We start from the raw sequence: 22,616 nt of genomic DNA, 5'->3' as shown, positions 1-22,616 counted from the left end.
GCGGGATCGCCGGGCGCCTGCGCAGGCAGCCGCCAGGTGGGCAGGTACCTGGGCGGGGCGCGCCGTGGTTGGCTGCGGCGGGGGCCGAGCACTCGGAAGAGCCCGCGACTCAGCCAGAGCAACAGGCGGCCGGCCGGGGGCTGGAACCGGGGTGGACCGGGCCCGCCATGGACAAGCTGAAGAAGGTGCTGAGCGGGCAGGACACCGAGGACCGGGGCGGCCTGTCAGAGGTGAGTGCGCCGCGGCGCCCAGCCGCCTGGCCGCGCCCTCTCCGCCCCGAGGCTGCTGCGCCCCCGCCTCGGTGGAGGGTCGGCGGGGGGCCTGGGAGCGCGCCGGGGCTCGGGGGTCCGGGTGACACCGGAGCCCCGCCCCCAGCTCCGCCGGCGCCTGTTGCTGGCTGGTAGGAAAGGCAAGCAGGACTTCCAGGATTTCGTGGAAAGCAGCTCTGCCCCTGCTCCTTCCCCCTCCTCTCCAGAGCTCCGGACCCCCGCGCTCCCCCCACTCCCCACCTCAGGTACCAGGGCCCAGACACTCTGCACAGGACAGTCGGCACCTGTTTACTTTTTTGTCCTGCACCCTTCAGCCTTCCGCGTCCCATCCCCCCACAAAGGGAGGGCCGAGCTGGAGCAAAACCTAGAAACATCTGCGAAGGGGAGGGCGGATATTCCCGTTCGGCGGCCCCATCCCTGCAGGCCAGGGAAAGGGCTTTAGGGCCGAGCTAGGCTGGGGCCTCTAGGGTAGATCGCCTGCGCCGGGGGCCTGGGTGACCGCCCCTCCTCGCTGCCCACCGCGAGGCGGGGCTGGTGGCCGCGCCCAGGTGCTCCCGGCTGCGTTCCTGCCCAGTTTAGGCTGTGGGGTGTGACACTCGCACCCGACCTTGTGCGCACTGTTGCTGTAAACTACCCCCAGGAAAACCGTGAACTCCTGGACGGCTGGGACCACATCTTGTTTCTCTGTGCACACACTTCACGTAGACTCCGTAGACGCCTAGGACCTCATGAGGCCGCCTGCACACTTGTTTGTTTTTTTAGAAAGGTTTGGTCGAGCTGAAACTTGGGCATTAATGCCCTATCTTCTAGAGCCACACAGGATGTTTATTTCCTATTTCTAGTGCTTAGAGTTTCGTTATTTTTTTTTTCTCCGTGAATGATAAAATAAGATTTCTCTTTATTTTTTGGCATATTCCGTGGGCCTCAGTTTCCTCATCTGTAAAATGAAGCTCTTGCACAAGATAATATGGCTTCTTTCAAGTTGAAGCCTAAATTTTTCCTCTGATTGTCATCAGTGTCTCAAGTGGCTATCTCAGCATGCTGTTTTCACTCGCCTTTGTGGTTGTTGATGTTATTCTGACCTTTGTGTGACCCTGATACCTCCACGCCCACCATGAAATCTCGGGAACTCTAAAAGTTGCTCTCTGAATCTTCACCTTGAAGAAGCAACACTACAGACATTGAGTGTTTTAGAAATTGGAGTTTAACTTTTTTTTGACATTTCCAAACAGCCTGTGGCTTCTTTTAAATCTGTTGCCTTTATGAATTGGTCAAGGCTTGCTAATAATTTCATGAGTTCCTCGTTTTTTGATATCTGGCTTCTTGTATGAACTCACAAGCCAAACCTCAGACTGGGCCTAAGAAAACTTATGTGGTTGACAGTCATGCTTATCTAAAGCTATATGTTGCACGGACTGTCAATAAGGTTTTAGAGCAGCTGGGGTTCAAGAGGTCATTGCTTTCTCTTCCTGTGGACTCTTGTGGGGAGAGCGGGGATGATGCAGATACTTTGATTTAGAAAATCATCATGAAGTGGACAGACACTCAGGAGCGAATGATGTAGTGCAGATTGAAAACATAAAATGCTGAGTTAGTTTTTACCTAAAATAGTGAATGCCTGTGTTGGACACAATGAAGGGCTTTAAAGAGTTGTAAGCTCAGGCATGTAGAATCTATTTTAGAGAGACTAGGTGCTTCTGTCTGGTTCTAAAACACTGCTGTCACTTTCCTCTCTCTGAGTGTGAGATTCCTGTTTACATCATTGTGTGGCACTTCCTGAGTCCGCAACTAACCAGGAAGCATTTTGTGTCCAGCTGAATTCACTCTCAGGGTTGTTTTTGGCTCAGTTTTTACTTATTAGGGCAGGGCCTCCTTGAAAATGTTGGTACTGACTTGACTGTCTCACATTTCCCATGGTTTTGAGGCTGGCAAGGCTGGAGGATGCTGGTGAAATTTCTGTTTTGTGGGGGATATTGGACTTGGTGGCCTTAAAGTCTCTTCACATTCAGTTATAAAAACAGTCAGACGTCACCAGAAGTGAGTGCTTTAAAAAACTGTTATCCTGTTAGCTAGTGGGAAGCAGCTGCATAGCACAGGGAGGTCAGCTGGGTGCTTTGCAACCACCTAGAGGGGTGGGATAGGGAGGGTGGGAGGGAGACACAGGAGGGAGGGGATATGGGGTTACACGTATGCATGTAGCTGATTCACTTTGTTATATAGCAGAAACGAACACAACACTGTAAGGCAATTATATTCCAATAAAGACGTTAAAAAATTGTTATTCTTTTAATGCAAAAAATAAAAATATGACTAGTTCTGTTTCTCCTACATGTGAAATTGGGGAATTATAAAACTTGCCTGGTGATGTCTAGTCACAGATGGCCTCTTGATGAGTTTTGTGATTGATACCTTGTCTTCATAAATCCACCTTCAATCTTCAATTCAGTTTCTATGGGCTTCTTTCTGAAACTACGGGCTTTATGTTTTCTCTACAGATTGCAGGGACACGGAGGGTCTGAATTGTACCTGGTTTGAAAGCACAGGAATGAGGCAGTGTTCCTTTCTCACCTTCTGCCTGTTACCAACCCTGTTTCCCCGAACAGTTCTCAGCTTTTCTTCTTTTGGCAAGAGCCCCTCTTCTCTCCACATCCCAGAGTCAAAGGGACCCTTGTGCATAACTGCCCGTCAGACAGCCTGTGAGCTCTTTGCCTACAGATTCTATCCAGGTGCTATTCCAGCTACTCTAATTTCCCAAAAGTGCGCTAGCACAGTTTCCAGAAACCATGAATTTAAGGAGTTATTTTACATCAATGGAGTTGATTTTCACAAATTGGCACAAAGAAGTGTTTAGCTTTCACTGGATCCGGCTGGAAGTGGAGCAACATCTTCCTCTGGCCTGTGACTAAGCATGCTTAGTGAGAGAACTTGCAACCACGTAGATGAAAAGTTATCGCCCCCTCCCTCATTTTGGCAAATAGGGTGACATTTGGATGGGAGTCAGCTTGAGAGGCATGTAGAACCAGCATGTTACTTTCCTTTTTAAAGCAGAAACCGGAACTGCTTCCTATCACGAGTGATTTTAATTTTTACAAGAGCTGGCATCTCACTGTCCTGTTGAGACTATTTTGTGCTCTAAATACCAAGGCCGTGTCAAATTGATACTTAACCTTGTGGCTTATCCTGTAAAAAAATGGGTGAGGGCTTCCCTGGTGGTGCGGTGGTTGAAGGTCCGCCTGCTGATGCAGGGGACACGGGTTCGTGCTCCGGTCCGGGAGGATCCCACATGCCGCTGAGCGGCTGGGCCCGTGAGCCGTGGCCGCTGAGCCTGCGCGTCCGGAGCCTGTGCTCCGCAGCGGGAGAGGCCACAACAGTGAGAGGCCCGCGTACCGCAAAAAACAAACAATCAAACAAACGGGTGAATCTTTTAAAATGTCTCTGTTGATGCTAAGTAATGCTCAGGCAAGCATTGGATTGAATCCAGTCCAATCCCACTACCACAATTTTCTTCTTCCACGTAGCTCTGTTCAGTTTTCCACCTTGGCAAGGTAAGTTCTTCTGTGCTTGCATGAGTAGGAAGAGTGGTGGCTTTCGATTTTCTCCTGTCCTTGTGGGAGGTTGAACAGGTGAGTCAGAAGGGGTCTAACCCGAGTGTCTGGGGTGCCAGTGAAGACTGGTAACAGAGCATCACAGGGCTCATTTTGGGGGAGAGGTTCCTAACGTGGGACCAGGTGGCCCCTCTGTCAGCTCCTAACACCCTACTCCCCCGGAGTGTCACCATCCTGAGCGTGCCATTCTGTGTAGGGTCATATGTTGCCATATGTTTCTGCAAGTGCTGTGTGTGTGTGATGAGCCCCACTTTCAATATGTGTGAACATATGGGGCAGATCACCTGCCCTGAAAACCTGTCTCATGAGTGGGGAGGAAGCCATGCTGTAGTGAAGCCTGCCACGCCTGAGGAAGCCTCTGGTCTTCCAGCTTCTAGTTTGACAGGAAGTTTAGAGACAGGGTTGAGAATAGGCCCCTGAGCTGGGAGCAGTCAAGGCTGAGGGAGTTGCCGGTTTAGTGACCCTGGGAACCTCTGCCACCACTGCCTTCCTCCATCAGCTGGGGGCACGTGTGGTCACCACATTGCCAGATGGGGACTGTGCTGGCCACTTGAGGTGAGCCCTGGGTGAATGAATATGCAGGGGGCCTGGCTGCCCTGCCTTGGCTGGGCAGGAGGAAAGGCCTTTGGTCTCCCTGGCAGCTGCCTGTGCAACTTGGAGCAGCTGTGGCCACTGCATGAGGTTGAGAGACTAGGAAGGTCTCTGGTGCAGACACTTGGCTGTCATCTTTGACATGGGGAAAAAATCCTCGGGAGTTACTCACAGGCTCCCTTGTTTTAGTGGGGCTTTTCTGGACATCTCGGCCTCCTCTGAACTTTGCTCTTGGGAAGGATTAATCGTGGTGACAGAGGGATGAGTAGGGCAGTCAGTACTTAACTAGGATCCGTCTCACGTGTGGGTGACTTGGCCAATGCCGGCACCTTGAACAACTTCTGCACCAAGAGTGAATAGACTCTGCTGAGAGTCCTGGTTAGGATGAGAGCCTGAGCCCTCCCGGGTCCCAGAAAGGCCAGCAGGAGCAGTGAGTCCTGAAGCTTGGCCGGTTGACTTAGGAGACGGTGCCCCTTGGATCCAACTGCGTGAGTGCCACGCCTGTCTTTTCCCCTTTCCCTGGGCCCTGCCTGGGGGAGCTCACAGCTTTCCAGTTGTGGTCCTCATCCTGCCTAGGCTGCCGTAAAGGCTGAGGCTGCTCTAGGGTCTGCTGTCTTGCAGATGTGGGGTGCCGTGTCCATGGGGACATGGGTTCGAGCCCTGCTCCAGGAAGATCCCACATGCCGCAGAGCAACTAAGCCCATGCGCCACAACTACTGAGCCTGCGCTCTAGAGCCCGCAGGCCACAACTACTGAGCCTGTATGCCACAACTACTGAAGCCCGTGTGCTCTAGGCCCTGTGTGCTGCAACTGCTGAGCCCACATGCTGCAACTACTGAAGTCTACGTGCCTAGAGCGTGAATGGCCATCATCAAAAAGTCTACAAACAGTAAACATTGGAGAGGGTATGGAGAAAAGGGAACCTTCCTACACTGTTGATGGGAGTGTAAATTGGTGCAGCCACTATGGAGAACAGTATGGGGGTTCCTTTAAGAGTAAAAATACAGTTATCCTATGATCCAGCAATCCCACTCCTGGGCATGTATCCAGAAAAGATGAAAACTGTAGTTTGAAAAGGTACATGTACCCCAATGTTCATAGCAGCACTATTTACAATAGCCAAAATATGGAAGTAACCTAAGTGTCCATTGACAGAGGAATGGATAAAGAAGATGTGGTGTATGTGTGTGTGTGTGTATATATATATATATATATATATATATATATACACACACACACATATATTCCATTTTATATGGAATATATATATTAATATACATATTAATTATATATAATGGAATATTAGCCATAAAAGTGAATGAAATAATGCCATTTGCAGCAATATGGATGGATGTGGAGATTATCATATGAAGTAATCAAAGACAAATATATGATATCACTTATATGTGGAATCTATAAAAGTGATACAAATGAACTTATTTACAAAACAGAAACAGACTCAGACATAGAAAACAAATTTATGGTTACCAAAGGGGAAAGGGGGAGAAGGAAGGGATAAAATTAGGAGTTTGGGATTAACAGATACACACTACTATATATAAAATAGATAAACAACAAGGACTTACTGTATAGGATAGGGAACTATAGTGAATATCTTATAACAACCTATAATGGAAAAGAATCTGAAAAAGAATACGTACATGTATAACTGAATCACTTTGCTGTACAACTGAAACTAACACAACATTGTAAATCAACTACAGTTTTTAAAAAACAATCATGCTATACTCAAAGACTGAGTAATTGTATCTACCTAAAATTTGAGGAAACAAGCTCATTTACAATGTAAGACTAATTAAATTAATTAAAGGGGAGTGGTGATTATAATAAAGTACATCTTATTCTAAGGACAGTAAACGATACACTTCTAAATAGCTGTGAAACCAGCAGAAAATTGGACGTAACAGTCTTTGACATATGCGTAGCCAAAAATTTCTTAAATATGGGTCCTTTTTAGATTTCAGCGTTTCCAGGTTTCTGTATTTTCTTTCACATGTATGGTTTCTGTCAGCTCTTTATGTTGGCCTGGATCCTTTAATTCTGCTTCTGTATTTGAATATCTACTTCATATATAACAACAAATAGTATACATAATTTAATAAATGACCAAGAGAAAATGGCCATATTTGTACTCACACACCTAATATCTTTCCACATCAGAGACAGTGGAAATGTTATCAAAAGATATTTTACTGGGCTTCCCTGGTGGCGCGGTGGTTGGGAGTCCGCCTGCCGATGCAGGGGACGTGGGTTCGTGCCCTGGTCGAGGAAGATCCCACATGCCGCGGAGTGGCGGGGCCCGTGAGCCATGGCCGCTGAGCCTGTGCGTCCGGAGCCTGTGCTCCGCAGCGGGAGAGGCCACAGCAGTGAGAGGCCCGCGTACCGGAAAAAAAAAAAAAAAAGATATTTTACTATTATTAAAACAGTAATAAGTGACCATTCTTCTCATGGAATTTGAATCATCTAAATTGAAATATAACTGTCTCATGCTACATAATATCCCATACTAATATGTTTGTCCTTACTTAATGTCAAAGATATTTGAAGATGATTTTACTTATAATAAACAGAACATGGTGGAGCATTTATGCATAGGATAATATTCTGGAACAGTCTCTGAGGTCAACCTTGGCATAATTTGACTTGTGGTTTAACGGTATCTTATTCTAAGTACCGTGATTTCGTCATAAACATGGTCAAATCATTTTGTGGTAAAAACAAGAGAAAGTACATATAGCATACATGACACAGTACAGCACTAGATAGATTTTTTTATAATAAACACTCTTTAGGAAAAATGGAATGCATGTGTTTTTCAAATATAATTTTTCTAAGATCTAAATCTATTACAAAGGCACATATCTTTAAAGCAATAAAACTTTAAAAATTTTGTAATATAAAGAACAGTGCACTCAAAAGAAAGAACCCAGTGATCATTCCATTCACTATTTTTCCACAGTTTTCTTTAACTCCTCTTTCGAACTCAATAGCATCTGTTGGATAATTTTATAATTCCCTACGGAGTAAGAAACCAGAAGTTATCTTTAAATTTCCATGGACGATTTTGCAGTTCATTATGGAGTAGGAAAGTAGATAATACCTATACATTGTCAAGATAAAGTTAAGGGACTTCCGTTTGTGCCACAGGTTTTACCAAGGACCAAAAATGCTAAATTTCTCTATATGATTTCCAGTGATGGAAACAAGGCAGAGACAGTAGGCACCCAAAGTGGTGAGTTAGCGCTTTCCGGATGCCTGTCGTCCTCATGGAAGAGACCCTGGAACTATTTGTTGGCCCGTTTGTGTCTGTACATCTGCATCATCCTCTGACGGAACACGTCAAACGTGTCTTCTTTGTGCTCCTGCCTGTCGGCACCCAACCCCTCCCCTTCCGAGGCAGTTCCCACGCTGACGGGCTCCCTGATGCCCTTCCCACAGGAGCCCAGGCCGTGGCCCTCCTTCCAGCCCATCTTCTGTAGCATCTGGACCCCCAGGTTCTTGTCGGTCAGTTTCTGCTGGGCGAAATCAAAGTCCTGGCGTTTCTTCTTCTTGGACACGGGACGACCCCGAGGCCTGTCATAGGCAATTCGAACCGGTTCGTGAACTTTGGGCTCCTGGATGAGACACAGCACAGCTGTGGGACACAGCTCGGGTCCCACCAGCCCATCTCTTCAATCCACTTCACTGTTTGTGAAGTGCATTGTGCTTGAGACAGAGTTTCCACCTCTGGAGATGTCCAACCAGAGGATCGGTAGCCTCTAATCAGCTGCTGGAGAAGAGATTCATGGCCGGATTCAGTGATCATGAGGGCTCCTGTAGCTATGCACAGCTAGGATTCTGTGTTGCTGCCTTTCTCTGTACAAATTCTAAATTTAAGTATGTGTCCTTTGTTTTTGGTGATTACATATGCATATACATGTATGTAATTAGTTTTTTAAATATTTCAGGTTGTGGAGGCAGCTTCATTAAGCTCGGGCACCAGAATAAAAGGCTTCATTGCCTGTTTTGCTGCAGGAATTCTCTGCTCACTGCTGGTAAGACCGCCCACCCCTCCGCCATCTTTTCCCCCTGCGTTCCTTCCCTCTATCTTTCCACTTTCATCTACCTCCTTTTCTCTTCTGCTCGTCACTGAAATGCATGGATAAGAGGAGGGGGAGGAAAGGGAAGTGGTGAGGGAGGTAAGGGGAGCGCGGAGGGGAAAAGGTTCCTCTGTGCACTCCTGGTTCGGTGGCTGTGGTGGGGTGTTCCTCACGTGCGGATACTCTGTGCCTTATCTTTCAGGGAACTCTTCTGCTCTGGGTGCCCAGGAAGGGACTATACCTCTTCGCAGTGTTTTACACCTTTGGTAACATCGCATCTCTTGGGAGGTAACAGTTTTTTAAATCTAACCTTAGCCAATAATTAGCCAATTATTAGTGCGTTGTGTTTGGAGGGAGGTGAAAGAGGATGCTTCCATAGTTTTAAGGATTTGGAGAGAAAAGAAGTAGTTAAAATACATCACTTTTGGGCTTCCCTGGTGGTGCAGTGGTTGAGTCCGCCTGCCAATGCAGGGGACACGGGTTCGTGCCCCGGTCCGGGAAGATCCCATGTGCCGCGGAGCGGCTGGGCCCGTGAGCCATGGCAGCTGAGCCTGCGTGTCCGGAGCCTGTGCTCTGCAACGGGAGAGGCCACAACAGTGAGAGGCCCGTGTACCGCAAAAAACCAACAAAAAAACCCCAAAACATTACTTTCATACCCTATCACTTCAACATATATATATATTTTTTTCTTTTTTAACTTCAACATATTTTTATATCTTAGTTCATCCTTGAAGTACCACTGGAGAAGGCAGGAACTGTACTACCATTGTGATTTTATATGGCACGGAAGAGTTGAATGATTTCTTCAAAGTTTACAACACTGCCCTCTCCATTGCTCTAGTCTTACTGCTGCTGCCCCTTGCTGATTGACTCACATGCTCACACCCAGTGCTGGGCTCTGAGGCTTCAAGGACGAGCGGGGTTTGGTTCCTGCTGTGATGGAGCTCACTGGTTGGCCAGGCAGACAGACATATAAACTGATAATATAATAGGGTATGGGGAGAGCAATGCTCAGGGAAGGGCAAGTGAGCTGATCTGACGTGACATGGGGAGACCGGAGGGCTTCCCGTAGAAGGTGATATCTGAGCTGCTTTTAGCTCTGGCCTCTATCACTGCTCACTGCAGGAGTTCCTTGGTGGGCTTCTCTGCCTCTTTTACGGACCCTCGCCAGGCCATTTTCCACAGAGCTGTGGAGCCATTCATTTAGAGCCTTGCTTAGCCCCCTTAGTGGCTTCCCATTCCCTCTCAACGGGTGAAGTCCAAAACCCTCAGCATGCATACAGGACAGACTCTTCGAGTCGTTCTCTTCAGCCAGGCTGAACTTGCATTTCTCCAAACGTCTTCGTGCTTTGCTTGGGCTGTTTTCTGTGCCTGGGATGCTGCCCCGTCTGCGCCCCCCCTTGATGGGTACTTGCTGATTTGTCAAGACCTGACTCAGAAGTCACCTCTTCCATGAGACTTCTCTTAATTCCCTTTTCCCCTCCAGAATCAATGACCTCCTTTATATGGGCTCTGTCTATCCCACATATATTTATGTGACAACACAGATAGCATTTTATTACACTGACTTGTTACAAGTCTACCACTTGACAAGGGCTGCACTTCTGTCTTACTTGTCCCTAATTGTCCCCAAACCTAGGTCTTTTTCTGCCTGGAAATGTTAACCAAATGATTAAGTGCAATGCACTGGCCATGCTTAAACTTAATTTATTAATTCTGTTTTTTTTCAAGTTGTTTTTTTTAAATTTAATTTTTATTTTATATTGGAGTATAGTTCGTTTACAGTGTTACGTTAGTTTTAGCTGTACAGCTAAGTGATTCAGTTATACATATACATATACCTATTCTTTTTCAGACACTTTTCCCATATACGTTATTGCAGAATATTGAGTAGAGTTCCCTGTGCTATGCAGGAGGTCCTTGTTGATTATCTATTTTACATATAGTGGTATGTATACGTTAATCCCGAACTCCTAATTTCTCTCTCCCCACCATGTTTCCCCTTTGTTAACCATAAGTTTGTTTTCAAAGTCTGTGAGTCTGTTTCTGTTTTTTAAGTTCATCTGTATCATTTTTTTCTTTTGATTCCACATACGAGTGATATCATATGATATTTGTCTTTCTTTGTCTGACTTACTTCACTTAGTATGATAATCTCTAAATTTATTAATTCTTATGATAGTATAATGCTGGCCCTTGGAGATGTCTAATCTTGCCTCCAAAGCTCTCTCAAATACTAACTTTTCGGGGGTTTTGCTTTGGGCAGACAGCATAGGTTATAATGTATAGTCTAGACTGAGCATAAATATATGGGTGTGTTGGTTAGTCCAAAAGAACTATTTAGCAAATCCTAATGGGACCAACTTTTCGAAGCATTGCCCAGGGAGATAAGAAAGGGAGCGAATTGTTATTACTGGGTGTGTCTAGGAGTTTGTGGCTCTGCCTGTAATCTTTTATATTTTTGTATATATGCTGCATGTAATTTTTAAGGCCACCCTTGGCTATCGCTTCTTGTTCAACGTAGGCTCAAGAGTGCACTCAGCGCAAACACTTGACCTGGGAGTGCAGCTTTGAGTTCAAATGGAAGCTTAATGACACTTCAAAGAGAGGTAGACTTATTTAACAAAGTTTTGTTTTTAGAACACTCAGTAGCTAATGTCATCTGCTGGTTGGCTTGTATTAAATGCTGGCTGTAAACCAGCTACGCCTGGGGTGATGCCACATGGGGCGTTTCTGTCAGGAGTCGGGAAGCATGACCTATACCGGGCCCTGGCACTTGCCGTGTTAGGCGTGAGTGTCTGCTTCGTTTGTGTTTACTCTTTCTCACTGGCCACCTATCAAGTTCCATCCCTACAGAAGGCATGCTGGGGCTGTCTTTTGGAGTTTGGGAATCCAACAGATGTGGGTTGGAATGCCAGCTCTTTTATGGGCTTAGCTGTGTGATCTTGGATAAGTAAATTAACCTTTCTGAGCTTTTATTTTCTCAGCTCTAAAATAAGTGTAATAATACCGAACTCACAGAGTTGTTGAGGGGATGAAATGAGATCATGTACGCGATATCTAACACTTAGCAAGTGTTCCACGCATCACAGATGATATTCCTATCAACATTAGAACTGTCCTCTGGAGATTACAAAAGAAAATGAAATGCCCTGCCTTTTAACATAAACTACCTAAGCCTGTAAGATGCGGTTTTTCTTTTTTAGATTACCGGAGTCACTTTGGTTTGTTTGTTTCCGTGGGTAGGTTGTGAAGGAGGCAAGGCAGCACCTGGAAGGGAGGGGTCCTCTAACCTAGTGGTTATGGACGTGGCTCTGGAGTCAGACCTACGTGCACCTACATCCTCACTCTACCGTATTCTAGTTGGGTGGCCTTAGATAAGTAACAGGTCCTTTCTGGACTTAAGCTTCTTTGTCTGCAAAATAAGTATGATGACTGTTCCTATAATCAACTTCATGAATTGTTAATGGACTAAATAAGAATAAGGCACAAAAGGCCCTGAGGCACAGTGCCTAGCTCAGTCGGAGCTTTTCAAGGGTCATCTACTATTACTGCTATTATTGCCGCAGGTGAGCTGGGGGAGGTGATGGGGAGGCACCTTGGTTTACCTCGTGTGGTTCTGTTCCGGTCTGAACGGCTTGTGTGTGTTTGCCTCTTAGCACTGTCTTCCTCATGGGACCAATGAAACAGCTGAAGCGAATGATAGAGCCTACGCGTTTGATTGCAACCATCATGGTGCTGGTAAGGGCTGCCTGCTCCCTGGATGTCTAAAGTAGGAGTGTTTGTTTCTGCTGTTTGCAATTTTTTTCCTCTTAAACCTAAAGACTTCTATCCTTTTCCCTTTCATCTTGACTTACTATCTGATGCCTGTAACCACTGTGGCAGAAGGGAGCATTCTTTATCTAATAATTTTTCCTCTCTTCCCCCGACTTGTGTTTCAGTTGGTGTTAAGGTACTGCCATTTCTATAAAGCCCCTCCAGAAGGTGTTGCTTCTTAAATTTGGCAAACTCATGTGGTAATAAGAGGGCTCTGACACCCTCCTGGTGGTGGGTGATGCCACATACAAGGAAAGCTTAGAGGGAATAACTGGGGAACACAGGGTTCATTCTCTCAAGTAGGTGTCCAGTCTCCTAGCATGGGCTGTTTTTCCCCTTGTCATTCTGACTTTGGGATCCTGTTTGTTTTTGTCAGTTTTCCTGAAGCAGGTGTGGTTTCCTCATGGCCCAGCACCCCCATTCCCTGCTCTCACCACAGTGTCTTCAGTCTTGTCCTATCTTCCTGTCCCATTAACCCAGAATGCCTCTCCCTTCCTTGGGCCCTTTCCTTCCATGGGACCATCCCATCATTCCAGACCACATCCTCTGGACTGCTGTTACAGTTATCAGTATTGCAATGTCCAGACCTTGAGGAACATACTTTGTAGTTTCATTTGTGTACATCTCATTTTTTCAGGTGGGTAAGTTCTCTAAGGCCGTGGCCACACTTGCTCCTGTTTTGTGTCCTTTCAGAGCATTGGGCACCATGCTGGACACCAAAAAATTATTTCGGTCATATTTATTGAGTGGTTACTGATACAGCAGGATGGAGAGGACAGGCATGACTGACAGCTGGACCACTCATTGTTTTTGGCCATCCCTGGATGTAGATGGCCTGGATAAGTCTCTTGCAAAAAGAACTTACTAAGAAAGGACTCAGGGACAGTGTTAGGTGACGTGTAAACAAATAATTGACTCTCTGGCTGTGAGATTGACATCTAGTGTTAACCTTTGTCCTCACATGCCCTTTCCCCTCCAGACACTAGTGTTTGGCAGGAGTTAAAGAGGTGTGTGTTTTACCTACTTTAGTATATGTTGGAATGGAAGGATGGATGGATGGGTGGACCAGAAATGTGCTTGTGTTTGCTGGGCAGAGATTTTGGGAAAATTTGAAAGTAGAAGAGGATCCTTCTCTTTTTAATCTACATGAATCCTTATTGGCCAGTTTCATTTCACTGGGATTTGAACTCCTCTGCCGAAGACGGGTGCTCGCGTAGCTTCAGTGCTTTGAAATGAAGGATGCGTTTGGTTGCTGTGATAACCACAGAATCTGATTACTGCAGTTTGATGTGTTGTTGTAAGTTTGTCAAGAATGCTGCCTTTACAGTTTCTTCCCCTCCCTTTATCATTGTCATTGTATTAATTAAATAAAGTTTCCTTTCTCTCTCTAGTTGTGCATTACGCTTACCCTGTGTTCTGCCTTTTGGGTAAGTGTGTATTTTAATTTTCCTTAACCTTCTTGGTGTGTGCCTCTTGTCACACACGTACCTGTAACCGTATCATTTTTCTTCCAGTGGCACAACAGGGGGCTTGCTCTCATCTTCTGCATTTTGCAGTCTCTGGCCCTGACGTGGTAAGTAACCTTTTCTACAGTCCCTTCCCACATCGATCTCTGACTAACGCAGCTGAAGGAGATAAAATCCCACGTGGTGTGGGTAGGAGGATTGGGAAAACAGAAGCTTTTCGACTTAAGAATCCTTAATGATGCAGTCAAATCACACCGCAGAGCACCAAAGCCTGTCGACTCAGCCCACCGCCAGTAGGTGGCGTTAGTGGCCTTGAGTGGTCTTGGGAGGCTCTTTGCCCACTGTGGCATTTTTGCTGGGCTCAGGGTTGATTTTGAGATGTTACAAACGTTATTCAACCACTCACGTCTGGTAAGGGCAAGGACAATGAGGTTGTGTAGGGGCTGGTAAAAAGAGGCTTGTGAGTTAAACAGGCATTAAAGAAAAAGGAAACTGGTGAGGAAAATTGTGAGTGTTACATTTGTGGTGGGATGAATCGTTTAACAGAAGGACAAAGAGTGAATTGTCAGCGGCAGATGAGTAGCAGTGACTGACGCAATGGAAAACCGTGTGGCTGTGCCCCGTAGCAAAACCAGGGAGTTGTGCCCTAGGGGCCAAGCATAGTGAGAGGACCACTGGAGACATTATCATTCAGAACCATGGATGGGGCTGTAGCTTCATGGCCATTTCAAACCTGTCCAACGTCAAAGTACGGGGGTGGTGGCACTTATGGAATCAATAACTTCTGAGACGTTTCTATAATATGTTCACGGTTTATCAAGGGATGATATCTGCCAGAACAGTTTCATAAAAATGTGACTTGATCTACTTTGGGAAAAAATGTTGGCTCTAATGTGAAGAAAGGAAGACTGTGAACGTTTTAAAGCTTCCAAGGATCAAAGGTTGTCTTATTTGATAGAAATGCATCTTGAAACTGCAAGCTTAACACCCATCCTTCCTTTTAGTAATTTTCGACTTTTGAATATATGTACTTTCAAAATGCCCTTCGGAATTTATTCCAAGTAAGTCAGCTTTTGTACGTGGTGAGTGTCAGCTACGGAGAAGAATGATGGCCTGATTTTAATGTGACACATACAGTGTGGTAGTGGGTACCGAAAGGGCCTGGTGTGATGGCTTATGTTTATATTTTGGTTTTCTTCTCGGGGCAGAAATGAATCCCTACGTACACATGCCTTTCTTTGCATATAGACTGATTCTGACGTCATTTTTTAAAGGTTCAGCGTTCATATGTGCACAGTCAGACGGCCCTATTCCAACCCTGATGTGTTCCAACTATATGTGCCTTCTTAGAGTTGATTGGCTTCCAGCCCGCCTGACACCCAGGCCTGGTCTTTGGGGGCGTGGCCAGCTTCCTCCCCTCTGTGGTTCCATTCTGGGCGAGGGGGCTGAGCTAACTGGGACCACCAAGATATCTGTGGGCTTGGGTTCTTAAAGAATCATAGCTTGCTTATACTTTCATCCATAGGGCAGTTGGTAGTGCGTTTTTTGTTTTCTTATTCTTTTCCTGCTCTCTTTTCTCTTCTTTTAAAATTATTAGGCACAGAGCAGAAAATTTATGCCAATGGGGTAGAAGTTGTATTCTGTTGCGAACTTGTAACGTGTTAGAGGACAGCTGATCTGCATTTTATTTGATGTTCCTTTAGAATAAGGCTTCTAGGTCATCTGGCTATCTGGAATCCGCCCGTTGTAGGTAAGGCTGCTGGCTCATTTGGTTAAAGCAGTAACCCCGTGAGGCTGAGGTGACAGAGTTGTCTCCCTACGGGCCTTCTGCCCTCCTACTTTGGCTACAGAGGACACCCCCTTCCCTGTTATACACATGGCACCGCGCGCACGTGCGTGTATGTGTGCGTGTGCGCACACGCCCTCCACGCTGAGGAGGGAGGGGGTCTGGATACATCACCGCAGGTGCTCTTGCAGCTCAGAAACCCAATCCACTGTGTCATCTTCCACTTCCTTCATTTGACTTGATCTTCTGTTTGTTTTTCATTGTAGGTATAGCCTTTCCTACATACCATTCGCAAGGTAAGACCGTCTTTAGGATTATAACACCTGTCATTTGGGGATGAGGATAGTTTGCATGGGGCCCTTTAGTTTAGGGTGCTTTCAGAGAGTTCATGCCATTTTATCTTTATGAAGATCCTTGGAGACGAATAGGCAGATGTTATACACCTATTTTATAGATTAGTAAGGTAATGCCCCCCCCCCCACCCCATAATACAACCAATGATGGGCATTGACCCAGGTCTACCGATTCCTGGCGCTGGGAACATTCTGCTGTGATAGACAGTGTGTATACGCTCATTATCACTCTTTTAAGCTGTAGGTTTGAGGAGATTTTCCTAACGGTGAATATCACCTTAATATCACTGAGCGAGGGATGGAGGGGGTCTACGTTCATGCTTGTTTTCTTAGACTATCCCACTGATGGGAACATTTCAGAAAAGAATTCATAAAGGGAAAGTAGGCAGGGCCAGGACTCTGGAGGACCAGGGTTTCCTAATTAGCCGTGTGACCTTGAGCAGCTCACTTGACCGCCCCCCCACCCCCCCCACCCGGCCTGAAAGGACTCGTGATAGCTGACTTGGGTTGGCCCCTTCTCACTCCGAGCTTCTGACCTCCAAACCTCCTTTAATTAGCACTTTCGGTGATCTTTGCCTCTGACTCTGTTCTCATGTCACCATTTAATTTCCATTCCTCCCTTTCATGACCTGTGAACTAAAAAGAGGCTTTTCCTTAACTGTGTTGAGGCAATGAGACATGTGCGAGAGCTGGGAAGGAGCTAGAGCAAGCTTAGGCCTTCCGAGGCTGTTGCTGACAGTGATCGGAAGACGGTGGCGAGTGACTGATTAGATGAGAAGTTAACCAGCCCACCACGTTAAAGGCAGCTGGGTGGCTTTGTGAGTAGGCTTTCCAGGTCCTTTAATATGTGTATTGTGAGCTGCCCCAAGGGACCTTATTTGTCCCTAAAACCCTTTCTTGTGCAGAGCATCTGCTGGGACTTCAGTGCAGAGCGTATCTTAAGAAATACTGTCCTAGGGCTTCCCTGGTGGCACAGTGGTTGAGAGTCCGCCTGCCGATGCAGGGGACACGGGTTCGCGCCCCGGTCCGGGAAGATCCCACATGCCGCGGAGCGGCTGGGCCCGTGAGCCATGGCCGCTGAGCCTGTGCGTCCGGAGCCTGTGCTCCGCAACGGGAGAGGCCACAACAGTGAGAGGCCCGCGTACCGCCAAAAAAAAAAAAAAAAAAAAAAAAAAATTAATGCTGTCCTAGAATTATCTTGATAGCAAAATGCAGCGCCCGCTCATGCGAATACATTCTCTCATGTTCCCTCCCTCCCTCCCTCATGTGACTCCAGTGTCCTTGGCACAAATGCAGCTGAGAACACAAGGAGTAGAACTGGGGTGAGAAGCCCTAGAACATGGCCAGATACGGCGGTGGGATGGATGTGCCTGCTTGAATAGAATAGTAATTTGCTGAGCCCTCACTCTTTCCTTGCACGCTCTACACTGAATTCCAAGGAGCAAGTGCCTGGGATAGAGCTCATACATCGGGGTAGCAAGTGCTCAGTAGCTATAGAGAGCTCTCTGTGCTAGGGAACTCCTGCAAGATGTCCCTTAACAAGTTTCTGCTGCCTGCTTAGAAAGGAGAAAGGCCCTAGTGCCTATTTGACTTAATGCTTCCGGTGCATCCTGTGATTATGGTTGACATTAAAGTACACAGTCCTGACTACTTTCTTGGTTTTAGATAGTTTCCACTTTCTTCCTATCTTTTCCTCTGATGGTCATGGTAGCGATTCTTTATTAAATACCTACTCTGTTCAGTGCACTAATTCCCAGACTGGTCTACAGGGTAAGTGGGGATGTGCCCTTTTACAGATGAGGAATTTGATACTCAAATAAGGCAAGTCCCTTCCCCGGGATAATATTAGTAGTAGATGTTGAAGCTGAGGTTTGATGCCATGTAGATCTGACTCCATGGTCTGGGTGCTTTCTTCTCTGCAGCGTGCTACTCTGGGTACCCAGAAAATCTCAAGGAAGGTCTTTACCACTTCCAGGAGCCTTTGGAGTGATGATCTCCCATTTATCTTTGTGTTTTTTCTTCCTAGGAACGCTGTGAAGAAGTGTTTTGCTGTATGTCTTGCATAACACACGGCCGGTTTTGCAAAGCTTTGGAAGGCATGGTGGATGGAAGCTCGTGGACCGTGTTGTAAATATCTTCTAAATCTCTGTCTCACAGACATGTGCCTTTGATCTTGCAGCGACATGCTGCTTGCATTCTGAACACCTGAGGGTTGCTTTTGGAGGCAACGGTGTGTTCCCAAACGCAAATGTCTGTAGCACGATATGAGAGGTGGGTTCTGTATCTGATGGAGTGGAATCTTCCTCATGCGCCTTTGCATGGTGTTCCACTGAGTTCTCGTAAATAAAAACCTTGTTAAGCAGCAGCAGATAAGCCTTGGGAGCCAGTGATTCCCAGCTGGCAATAGGCCGCCCTGTTGGAGTCACAGGGGTGCAACAGGAAGGGATAGAGTTTGGGGGTCTACAGGGACTTCGTAGACTTGTTCCTCAGCGTGGCATCCGTCACCCCTGCCCCACACAGCGTGGACACGCTTCTACTCCGGTGTCTGGGAACAAGTGCTTCTGCCCTCCTGACAGCTGCACACGAGCCCGTGGCGAGTCTGGCCGTGGACTGAAGTAGAAAAGGAGCACTTTTTGGTGATGTGTGTTGTTTTTAGACCTGAGCCGTGGCTCTTTTGCTGTTCTGATTCCACACCTGCCCATAGAATGTATTTTCTAACATTCAGTGCACACTTTTTTTCTCTTGGGTTTTTCTTTCTCCCCGCCACATATCTTTACTCTTGACCTCTTGGAACGAGATTGAGAGAGAACAACGCAGCAGCAGCAGCAAACACTACTGCTTCCTTTTGGACAAGACCTGGTAGGAGGTGAAAAATGTTGCTGCTCTCTGCTGTATTTTTTCCCCCCATTATTTATAAATGTTTGCTTTTAAAATGATTTTGTTTTCCATTCTCCCCTAAAACGGGGCCAGGGGAGAGTAGGTGGGAAGACAGAGCCCTGCCGTGGAGGCAGCAGGAAGTAGGCACGCCTGCCCAGTGACCTTTAAACAGTCCCAGCGTTTGCAGTGGAGCCTGTCCTGGAAACGGTGGGAGAAGACACCAGGGGCAGCGGGGTGGCCATATTGCAGCTTGATGTCTGGCCACAGACAAAGTGCTTTCATGTCCCTGATCTTGTCTAGTCCTTGTAGGAGCCTTGTGATGAAGCAGGGATTGTATCCCACTAGGCTGTCAAGGAAATCAAGGCTCGGAGAAGTTACGAGATCTGCCCAGAGCCACAGTCGATGGCAGAACTGAGCCCCAAGCCTGGGTGCCCCGGCTTCTGTCCCCTTCATGACACCGCGTTTTGCCAGTGTGGCTCTGGTGTTACCTCCTGTAACTGTTTTCCCCGTTTTCATCAGCCAGGCCTGTGCCTTTTCTGGTTGCAAGCTCTCTACGTCATTGTATCTTCTCCTGCTCAGTCTCCCTTTGGGAAACTTCCTCTTGGCTCTGTAGGATCTCCACCATGCCTTTTGTGCCCTTTAGCTCCTCCTTGAGGCCTGACCATCAGAACGCCCTATCTTGATCGTTGGAGTTCTTGGCATTACAGGACCTCCAAAGTCACCTCCGGAGGAGAAGTCTGTTTGGGTTTGCCTTTCTCTTCTTCTCCCAGGTTGGCCGGTCCGCTCAGGCTCTTGCTCTGGGAATCTCCAAACCAAAGGCAGTGGTCCGCTGCTTGTCTCCTTGCTTGTGGCTGGCTGATTGCTGAATTCATTTTCCTGCTGCGGCCAAGACCTCAGACCGGTGAGGCTTTTCTTCTGAACTGGGAGGTATGAACAGGCCTGACGGGGCCAGAGTGTGGAGCCAATGTTCCTGGGTCCTTTTCTAGGCTGTTGAGGGCATCCTGTCTTCTGCTGAGGCCGCTAGCCTACCTTCAGCCAGAAGTGGAAAGTATATGCTACCATCTGGCTTGTGTGGGGTTCCTTCACAGGCGAGGTGCTTCCAGGAGACAGCTCAGATCTCAGAAGGGCTCTGTGAAGGCGGTCAGAAGTCGTCTTCTCTTTAGAGCTGATGTGAGGCTAGCCTGGTCACTATGAGCTTCAAGTAGCCTGGAGTAATACACCTAAAAGGCTGACCCCTCTGGGCCCTTTTCAGAGGCTGGACTTGACTTTGTGAGACATGAGGTTAAGGTGTCACCAGGCCTGTGTAATGTAGTGGTGGTGAACGTCGGCTATGAAACAGGGCTGGGTGTGAGTTGTGGTTCAGTCACCTGCTAGTGTCATGTTGAACAAGCTCCTTAACCTCTCGTCCTCACATCGCTTGTCTGTTTAAAAATAATGGGGATAATGATTCCTGCTGGATCATCACAGGATGTCAATGAGAAACGTGTCAAGTGCTTAGCATGGGGCCCAGCATAGGTAAATGATATCTCCGAAAAGGTGGGTATTATTATTTAATCCCGGAAATAATGGATGACCATTGAAGGTGATAGGGTGACTATCTCTGGCCATTAATTTATCTGAAAAAGCTTACTTGGCAGTATGTGTCCGGCACTGTAGGCATTGCCATGCACTATCTTGTTGAATATTCCCAATCACTTTGCCAGGCTAGCAGGCTTGTCTCCATTATTAGGGAAGGAACAGCCTCAGAGCGGGTAAGGGGTCTGTACCAGATCTCACCAGCCGAGGGCGCTAGCTCTTGCGTGAAAGCTCGTGCTTTGCCTTATCTCTGGAGGCCTGTGGCCAGTTTGTTCAGACAGCTCCAGTCTGGACACCTCGGCAGCCTGTGGGTGATCCCGCCTTCCAGGATCTTCCAGACTGAAATTTTCCTTCTGCCGCCTTACCCTTTGGTTGCTTCCCTACTTGTTTTTGTCTGCCGGGCTGTAGGAGTAAGAAATCCATTTCAAATATGCTGAAAGCTGTTACCAAGCAACTGTGCTGGTTAAAAGCAACCTCGTGGGTGAGATGACGAGTGGACAGTTAGGGTTTTAGGTCCTGTGGTTGGTTGTGGTCTCTGTTTCCCTGCTCCCCTGCCTTCTATCCTACCCCGTTCACTGCTAGGTGAAGGAGAGATCCTTGCGTTCTGGAACGAAGGGAACCCTTGAGGCAGGTCTTTTGTAGACAGGGAATGTGTTCATGCAAGGCTGTGCTTCCAACAGCTGGGTGGGAGCGCTGGCCTGCACGCTCTTCCCTGGCCGTGTTTGCCTGTGACTGCTGTGTGGGGAGCAGCATTGCTCTCCAGACTTGGAGAACCGGCTTCCAGTGCCCTTGGCCCTCTCTGCCTTCACCCCACCCCTGAGAGACTGGGCGGGTCTGTTTACTAACTCGCTGCTTCCCATCTCCTCCTGTCTCGCTGTCTAAGAGGTCTCCCCTTTTGCCCGATGTGCTCAGGGGAACCTCTGGCTCTCCAGCCCCTCTGCGTGGCTGTGCCTGTGGCCACTGCTGCTGAGACCCGGCCGAGGTTCCTGCTCTCCCTCCCTCCCACAGACGGGCCGTCTTGTCCTTGGGAAGGACCGACCACTCTCCGCAGCTGAGCATTCTCACCGGCTTCACTGTCTCAGTGCTTGGAGCTCCTGTGCATTCACGCCTGTACGGTGACTGTGGGTTATCCACCTGAGTGCTACCTTCCACCCTAATCGGTACATGCTCAGGGAGCAGGAAATACAATCATGAAATGCCTCTAAATAAAATTACTTTTGGATACTTCTGTTAGAAAAGATAATTAAGAAGTGGGTCATACCTTAAAAAAACCAAAAGGGGTGTGGGGATGCCGGTTTGGCTGCTTCTGCTTTTGATAGCTCCACGAGAGTGACATGTGTTGGAACACGTGTGATGAGACTTGGTGGAATGAATTAGGGAATGGAGCTGCAGCCCTGTGGCCGTGGAGTCCTTTTTCTATGGGGCCGTCTACACCAGTCTTGCCTACTCGTCTCTTTCCTTAGATAACTTCTGACTAGAGTCTGCTGTAGGATTCCAGATACTTCAAAATCCACAACCCATCCTTCAACTTCATTTTCAGCAAATCAACAAGGACAGAAATCAGTGTTTAAGGTTCATAGAGCCATGTTGCTAGATTACAGGCATTGTTCTTTTGGTTTTAAAAATCCGAGACTTTTTAAGATAAGTTTGAAGATGTGCCGTAGCTTCCTTGCAGATAGCATTTTAAAGAAAGCGAACAGACCTTCACCTGAAGTTAAATACTGATTGATATCTGTGTAGCTCTCGGTAAGATTGACAAAAGAATTTACATTTAGAAGTCTAAATTTTTTAGCAATTTCTATTTAAGAAGTTGGGGGATTAAATCATGTGACTTTCAAGCACCTTCTAATTCATAATTTTATGCAGTTCTGAGATCTGGAGGATTTTTTGTCAAGTGAAGAGGAGAGTGCCGTGCAGTGTTCTTGCCTCCAGTTTACTTGAGATAGGGCGTTTAGTCCCACTTTTCGGTTATTTCTAGTTCTACCCTGAATGCATAGGTGACACTCCTAAGCCCCTGGTACACTTAAGCTTTGCTGTTGAGGGCTCATATTTCTGTCCCTTGACCTCACAAAAGGCCTCACAAAGCACCAGCACAGGTCTCACCACAGAGCTTGTGAGCAGAGCCCATGGTCCATCAGCCTTTGTTAATGTAAATTGACTGAATAAAATTATGTGCTT

At 47.1% G+C, this 22,616-nt stretch overlaps 1 protein-coding gene across 1 annotated transcript; it reads left to right on the top strand.

The window, feature by feature from the left end:
• Positions 1-114: 114 nt before the first annotated feature.
• SFT2D2 (SFT2 domain containing 2) lies at positions 115-21,482 on the top strand. Its single transcript, XM_082865751.1, has 8 exons — positions 115-230; positions 8,434-8,520; positions 8,768-8,853; positions 12,225-12,306; positions 13,773-13,808; positions 13,896-13,954; positions 15,900-15,929; positions 18,013-21,482. Exons 1-8 carry the CDS (start codon positions 168-170, stop codon positions 18,050-18,052), a joined length of 483 nt encoding a protein of 160 aa, XP_082721877.1. The 5' UTR covers positions 115-167; the 3' UTR covers positions 18,053-21,482.
• Positions 21,483-22,616: the final 1,134 nt, after the last annotated feature.

The sequence above is a fragment of the Leucopleurus acutus genome, assembly GCF_964270905.1.
Source record: "Leucopleurus acutus genome assembly, chromosome: 2".
NCBI classification, from domain to species: Eukaryota; Metazoa; Chordata; class Mammalia; order Artiodactyla; family Delphinidae; genus Leucopleurus; species Leucopleurus acutus.
The sequence above is the reverse complement of the archived record's forward strand: the minus strand, read 5'-3'. Positions and strand labels throughout refer to the sequence as shown.

Bases quoted from the DNA above. Each gene is read 5' to 3' on its own strand.
- SFT2D2 (XM_082865751.1), top strand. From the start codon at position 168: ATGGACAAGCTGAAGAAGGTGCTGAGCGGGCAGGACACCGAGGACCGG. The intron at 12,307-13,772 runs GTAAGGGCTGCC...TTCTCTCTCTAG, and splicing joins TTGCAACCATCATGGTGCTG to TTGTGCATTACGCTTACCCT. The intron at 15,930-18,012 runs GTAAGACCGTCT...TTTTCTTCCTAG, and splicing joins TCCTACATACCATTCGCAAG to GAACGCTGTGAAGAAGTGTT.